This window comes from Priapulus caudatus, unplaced genomic scaffold (assembly GCF_000485595.1).
Source record: "Priapulus caudatus unplaced genomic scaffold, Priapulus_caudatus-5.0.1 Scaffold151, whole genome shotgun sequence".
NCBI lineage: Eukaryota > Metazoa > Priapulida > Priapulimorpha > Priapulimorphida > Priapulidae > Priapulus > Priapulus caudatus.
This window is the reverse complement of record NW_014577212.1, coordinates 21,565-28,957: the sequence shown is the minus strand read 5'-3', so window position 1 is coordinate 28,957 and position 7,393 is coordinate 21,565. Positions and strand designations below refer to the sequence as shown.

The window sequence follows — 7,393 nt, the reverse complement described above, 5'->3', positions numbered from 1 at the left end:
GCGTGTGAGCGTGAGTGCGAGCGAGTGAGCGTGTGTGCGAGCGTGTGTGCGTGCGTGCATGTGAGCGTGCGTGCATGTGAGCGAGCAGGCAAGCGAGTGAGCGTGAGTGCGAGCGAGTGAGCTTGCGTGCGTGTGAGCGTGCGTGCGTGTGAGCGTGAGTGCGAGCGAGTGAGCGTGTGTGCGTGCGTGTGAGCGTGAGTGCATGTGAGCGTGCGTGCATGTGAGCGAGCAGGCGAGCGAGTGAGCGTGAGTGCGAGCGAGTGAGCTTGCGTGCGTGTGAGCGTGCGTGCGTGTGAGCGTGAGTGCGAGCGAGTGAGCGTGTGTGCGTGCGTGTGAGCGTGAGTGCATGTGAGCGTGCGTGCATGTGAGCGAGCAGGCGAGCGAGTGAGCGTGAGTGCGAGCGAGTGAGCTTGCGTGCGTGTGAGCGTGCGTGCGTGTGAGCGTGAGTGCGAGCGAGTGAGCGTGTGTGCGTGCGTGTGAGCGTGAGTGCATGTGAGCGTGCGTGCATGTGAGCGAGCAGGCGAGCGAGTGAGCGTGAGTGCGAGCGAGTGAGCTTGCGTGCGTGTGAGCGTGCGTGCGTGTGAGCGTGAGTGCGAGCGAGTGAGTGAGCGTACTAGCGAGTGAGCGTGAGTGCGAGTGACCGTGCGTGTGAGCGTGCGAGAGAGTGAGCGTGCGTGCGTGCATGTGAGCGTGCGTGCGTGTGAGCGTGTGTGCGTGCGTGTGAGCATGCGTGCGTGCGTGTGAGCGAGCGTGAGTGCGAGCGAGCGAGCGTGCGTGCGTGTGAGCGTGAGTGCGTGCGTGTGAGCGTGCGTGCGAGTGAGCATGCGTGCGTGCGTGTGAGCGTGCGTGCGTGTGAGCATGAGACGTGAGTGCGAGCGAGCGAGCGTGCGTGTGAGTGAGCGTGCGTGTGAGCGTGCGAGCGTGCGTGTGAGCATGAAACGTGAGTGCGAGCGAGTGAGCGTGCGTGCATGTGAGCGACGTGCGCGTTACATTTGTTATCGCGTCGTCTCTGTATTACATCCCGAAAATACTTTCCGGATGCACTTAACAGCAACTAATGCGCTCTGGTTGTTCCCTAATTAGCGTGTGATGTGATTGCATGCGCTGAGTAGTGTGATTTCAGCAAGTTTTCTGCAGCCTCGCGTACAGAATAACGACGGTAGTCGTGGCAACGGCAACTAACGTTTGTATGCTTTCACAGATCAGAACTGCGTGCCACGGCCGGTCACCTCCGTAACGAAAACCTCGTCGCTGCCGAGCGACTGGCACGTCATGCAGCGCTCGCAGCGGGCGCTAGCGTTGAACCTGGCGGCGGACGGCAACGACGCGAAACCCGTGAAGGATGCTGGCCCGGCGGATCCGCTCTCCTCCCTGCAGAAGATGACCGATCACGTGCCGCCCGTCGCCGACGATGGAGGAAGCCCCGCGCCGCAGCTGTCGCCGATCGCCGCGGCGACGGACAACGACGCGGGCGGCGGCGCGCCGTCGTCGCCGCCGCTGCTCGAGAACGAGGGCAAGGGCAAGGCGCCAGCGCTGCTGCCGACGCCGACGCTGCGTCGCGACGGTCAGTCCGCGGACGGCCGGCCCGCGACGGTCAAGGTCCGGCCGCAAGCGACGCCGAGGGCGGAGACGAGGGACGAGCGGAGGTCAAGGCCGGCTGGGGTCGCGGGGTCGGCAGGTCGTGACACGCAGACGTCGGACGCTCGCACGCAGCAAGGGTCGCTGCAAGCGCCGGCTGACCCGAGGTCACGGCCGGCGGACGGCGACCGCGAGAGGTCGGGGCGGGCGGCGCGCGTGCCCGAGATGCGGCCGCAGAAGAAGGCGCGCTATGTATACGCGCCGAAATTCAGCCCGACCGAGCGGCAGCCACCGCTGCTGCCGCCGCCGCCGCCGAACGATCTAACGAAAGTCGATCGCAAAACTGCCGATAAGACGCCCGAGCGAGACGCGGCGGTGACGACGGACGTGCCGGTGGCGCCCCCGAGTGATCGGCGGCGCCCGGCGGAGCAGTCGCGACGCACGGCGCGCTACAAGACGACGTGGTCGTACCGCTCCCCGCCGCGAGACACCGACGCCGCCGCCGTGCCGCCGCCGCGGCCCGCGTTCAAGACGAACCGACTACAGAGCAGCGAGAAGCCTCGTGTCGCGCTCGTCGACCCGCCACCGGAGAGCGCCGCCGGGCGCGACGCCGTGCACGAGATACTGTCGGTGGCGCGGACGCTGGACGAGACGAACCGGGCGGTGGAGGTGGCCGTGCAGCAGGAGCAGCGCGCCAAGCGTCGCTCGACTTCGCCGTACGCGCGCGCCGACGCCGCGACGCGCGTCGCCATGCGCAGCGCCCTCGTCGGCCTACGCAAGGAGGCGCGCGAGCGCAAGCAGGCCGCCGCCGCAGCCAGCAACAGTGGCGCCCTCGCGGCGGCGGCCGGCGGGAAAGAGGTGAAGGAAGGTGCGTCGGTGGACGGGAAGACGCTGGAGGAGAGGCTCGAGGGTCTCCCGCAGTCGGTGAAGAACGAGATTCAGAAGATGAATGCAAAGCCGGCGGCGACCACGCTCAAGCAGACGCCGTCGGTCAAGCATGCGGCGTCGTCGGTCAAGCAGATGACCTTGGCCAAGCAGGTGGCGTTGCCAAAGCGGGCGTCTTCCCCTAAGCAGGCGCCTTTGCCACCAAAACAGACGACGTCCGCCAAGGAGACGCTCTTGCCACCAAAACAGACGACGTTATCCAAACAGGTGCCCTTGCAGAAACGTCCACCGTCCCCCAACCAGACGCCGCTGCTGGTTAAGGAGGAAAAGACGTCACCTCCGCCACGAACAGCGAAGGCCCCACCAGGTGGCGCTGCAGCAAAGCGCAAGCGGAGGGCGTCCTTTCCATCCGAGAGCGACTCTGAACAAGAGGCACCTCGCAAACCGAGGAAAAAGCTGGCAAAGAAGAAGAAGGTCGTCGGCTTGAAGAAACCGGCAGCGGGGGCGGGCAAGAAGAGGGGCCGCAAGAGGAAGGCGTTTGTGATGGAGAGCGATGGCGAGGAGAGGCGCATTGCCGCCAAGTTCCAGCGCAAGGCGAAGAAAAGGTCGACGGTGGCGCCCCGCGGTGGCAAGAAGTTTGTCGGGCCGTACGTGTGCGTCGTAGGGGCGCGCGCGAGTCCGGCGTCGTGCCGCGTCGTCAACATGGTGCACGAGGATGCGGACGAGGCATCGCGCCGCCGCCGCAGCCACACACGCGACCTGCTGGCGCCATCTGTTGACACGTCGACAAAGCACTGGACGTGTTCGCTGTGTGGGAAGCGCAGCAACGAGTGGCAGCTCGGAGATCTGTTCGGGCCGTACTACGTGGAGCGCGCGACGGCAGGGATCCCCGGCAAGCGGAAGCGCGGCAAGGACACGGAGGAGGTGTGGGTGCACGAGCCGTGCGTGCTGTGGGCACACGGCGTGCACGCGGTCGGCGAGAGCTTGTGCGGGCTGAGAGACACCGTCATCGAGGCGAGAAACATGGTACGTGTGCGTGCGTGCGAGCGTGCGATAGTTCGCGAGCGAGAACGAGGTGATGCCGATGTTGTGCATTGAAATTGTGATTATTTGCACGAGGATGAGTACATTGCTATTATCAAAAATCGTCAAGAATATCTGTTAGTGGGAACAACGACGGGTGTTTGTTGTTAATGAAAGTGTAAGGTTGAAACAGACTCCAAGAACGTGGGTATTGGGACAATAATTTGAGGGGGGGGGCGATTTAGCAAAAATAAGCATTTGAAAAGGGTGAATTTTACTGGCTTTGAGTTGCGTACTTATGCAGTAATTACGTTGTGCTTTTGTTTTTGCATGGATTTGGTGTCAATGTGGATGCTTGAATGGGAGTGGGAGGGGGATGGTTATGATTTCCAGTAATGATGACTAGACTTGATAGAGAAATTTTTTGCTTCAGCATTGCACATTATGTAAGGAGCCTGGTGCCACTATTGGATGTCACAGCAAGGGATGCAGAGACCAGTACCACTACGGCTGCGCAGTCAGGAAAGGTGGGCAGGTCATCGTCATGTTAATAGTTGTTTATCCTTGGTTCGTTAGTTGGCTGTCCTTGGTTTGTTAGTTTTTCTTGGTAGGAAATGACGTGCTGTGTGAATATGAAGAAATTTGAGTGTATTTCATCATTGTTGTTTGTCTTGCAGGATGCTCCTTAGACGAGGATAACTTCTCTCTTCTCTGCTCAAAACATAAAGTAAGGGCAGCAGCTAGTGTACAGAGTTTGTCACTGTTTGAGAGGAGTCTAGTAGTCTGGAGACAATCATCAGTGTTTTGTATTACAGTTGGGGTAGGGCTGATATAACTAAACTACAAAGGTCATGACCTCATAGAGGGGAAACCTACAGCATCCGGTAGTTAAATGTTCCCAAGGTGTAGCTGTCATGAAGGTTTATCGTATTAATTTGTCGTTGCTTTTTTACCGAGACAGCGTACAATTGTGTGCATATACATATATATGGATGTACATTTGTTACTCCAGAGCCAACATCCCAAGTCATTGGATTGTCCAGCGGATGTGTTTACAACTGACATTGATCAGTAAAAGTCTTAAAACTGGAACAGTCTACAAGTGAGAGCTGCGATGGCCTGCAATGGAGGAGGAATACCAAGAAAGAGATTGTTGTGTAGGAGGGCTGCGATGAGAAACACCTGCCTGTGAGGATAGATTCTAGCGGATATTGTCTGTGCTATATTGGAGGGTTGCTACAATAAGGGTCTGCTAGGGCCGATGTCAGGAAGGCGGTATCGCTTGAATCCTGGTCTGTCTGGAAAGGTGTATGCTGCAGTAAACTGTCATGGCCGATTCTACAGATGTCTGCTTGGTGGGAATAAGATGTATAGGAATGACGTCTGCACACATCTATTGTAAGCATTGCAAACAACTGATGCTGTCGGCTTACACCACTAACTTTGTACACCCTGGTAAAATGTTACACCATGCTACATGCTTGCTTATACCTAATGGGTAAAGATCTCAAGTGATCTCACAACGGTGTAACTCTTGGTTGTGGAGAAGGTGGGTGTTTGTGTACTGGTGCGTGCGTGTGATTGTGTTTGATTAAATTCTCTGTGTATATATGATTCGTGCAAAATATCTCTTTAATCGTCTAGCTAGATATGTTTACAAGATGGAAAAGGAAAGCAGGCGATTGGTATTGGTGATGAAGGTAACGTAGGGTAATACAAAAGGAGGGTGCAGGATGTGTATTCGCAGTGAGCGAATGACGGCCTCCTTTGCACATTTATTACTAAAGCGTTTGTGGCAGGAAAGTAAACCTATTTTTTCTGTGAAAATGTAAGGGAGTCTAGAGTTATCCATTGGGATCATTGCACAGTGGTGTCGGTATTGACAGTGGTGTCACCTCTGCTTTGTAACAAAATGCAGTACCAAATTAGCCACCACTTCAGTTCTCTAGTGATTTAAGACTTGCCATCTATCGGGTTGGTTGTTGATACACAGGCGGATGTCATGTACATGTGTAGATATTCCTGATCTGTTGTAGAGCTGTGATTTCCCTAAAAATTCGTCTTGCTCTGGGACTCCTCATGTGTGTATATTGTGACGACACTCACTGTACATAGGAAGCTATTGTTGCCAATTCAGTAAGCGATGGAATGCATGAACACCCTCTTTTTTACTCATTTTTTTGGACGTTAACACATTCGATAGTGTGGCTATTAACTGAGGGTCTGAACTAACCCATAATTGTTTTTTTAGTGTTTGGCGATCGCTCTCACTGAGGCCATACATCTACTTCTACTGCATCTCTGTGCATGCTGCTGCTATTACTCATAGATTTCATGTTCACTATTGTTTGTTAATGCTACACCACACCAGGGGGCGCTATGAGCTTATACGTCTTCCACGTTAAGATCAGGCGAACTATTGCAATTACATATCGTGCAGATCTCACCATTTACAATACGGTGAAAGTCGTGTATATTTCCGCACGCGATAGAGCAAACGTTTACAAATATGTTATTTCCATCATTTGGGAATATACACCGCTTATACAAAGTTGCAAACTGCAGTGATGGGCGCATCTGACCAGTCTCATCTGTTTATTTCTTCCCATGGTTCTCACTTGTTGCTTGCTTGGTTGCTTGTTGTGTTAAACACCGTTTCTCTCATGGTGGCGCCATCTCTCGCCCAAGGCACCGTGTCATGTTGCGACCGTCGTACCATGTCCATGGTTGTATATATTATGTGTAGCCAGATTTTCCTAAACTACTGGTAAAGCGGTCCTTTGTTGCGTGTATGTTTCTGTGCGGGCCACGATCAATGTTGCTCGTGCATTAGCAATTGAATGTTTGTACCAATAAAGCTCGTTTATTTGAAAACCTAAAATTTATTTAGCAGTGTTATTATTTCGTACATCTGCAGTAACGGAGAGCATTTGGCGAAGCAATGCACTGCGAAATTTTAATCTTATTCTATCTATACCAATAAACATGGTTCCCACAAAAGGGTGAATTATTTTTTCAAAGGACAATCTGTGACAAGTAGTTTTAGTCACTTTTTAGAGGATCATCATATATACGCTTTAGGAATTTACAATATCATATCCGGATTAGTCGAGTAGTCAGTTTTCATATTCATTATTGTCATTCACGTAGATTCATGTCCCAGTCCTTTAAAGCTTTGATGTAACATATATCACTCAGAACCATGTATTACCATATCAACATAATGAATACGTATTTGAGTAACATACGAAAAATATAATAGTATTTTAAGTGCCATACTATATTTCTCTCTACCACAACACTATTGCCATTCCAGTAGTTTTTTTCTCCAATGAAAAAGATCTGTCTTTATTATGTTACATGTTTTGCAGTGTGTATTACATAGCAATAAAAGATTTAATGTTCAATAATGAATCTATTAATATTATAATAAAAATTGCCGCGTTCTTTATGCTGACCTTTCATCTGCTGTGTCAGCAGTAAGATTAACAGCGGGAATAATAGTAATCACTCTCATCTTTACTTCGACTCTCGCGGATGGGTTTCCCGCTCTCATCGGCGCAAGAACACTGCTTGAATAAGTTTTGCGAGCAACATGACTGTATTTCAACCGAAACATTTTCACTCACTCCCAGACGCCAACCAATATATCAGTGAATTCACGCATAATACGACGCGCATCGGCGACCTAGCGTGGCGACCATACCCGCGTTTTGTCGCCGTCCGTTGATGGTCTATGTGTGTGTGATTTATGTTGGTCTGTGTGACTGGCTTTTAAAACGCCGTATTGTAGCCGTAAAATCATATTTTGCTGAGTTGCGGGTCTTGAAAAATGTAGTAAGAGGCTCGCAATACCGGCTATTTGGACCTTGAGTGTTCTACTTTTCACCGTCTCGCACCTGATGTC

At 53.0% G+C, this 7,393-nt stretch overlaps 1 protein-coding gene across 1 annotated transcript in view; it reads left to right on the top strand.

The window, feature by feature from the left end:
* Positions 1-6,367, top strand: part of LOC106806269 (serine/arginine repetitive matrix protein 1-like) — a 17,096-nt gene extending 10,729 nt beyond the window's left edge. The window contains exons 5-9 of the mRNA XM_014808146.1: positions 1,202-1,452; positions 1,507-3,489; positions 3,920-4,013; positions 4,164-4,213; positions 4,499-6,367. Coding sequence (XP_014663632.1) covers positions 1,202-1,452; positions 1,507-3,489; positions 3,920-4,013; positions 4,164-4,213; positions 4,499-4,561 — 2,441 coding nt within the window. The 3' untranslated portion in view covers positions 4,562-6,367. The remainder of the gene's footprint in view (positions 1-1,201; positions 1,453-1,506; positions 3,490-3,919; positions 4,014-4,163; positions 4,214-4,498) is intronic.
* The last annotated feature ends 1,026 nt before the right edge of the window (positions 6,368-7,393 follow it).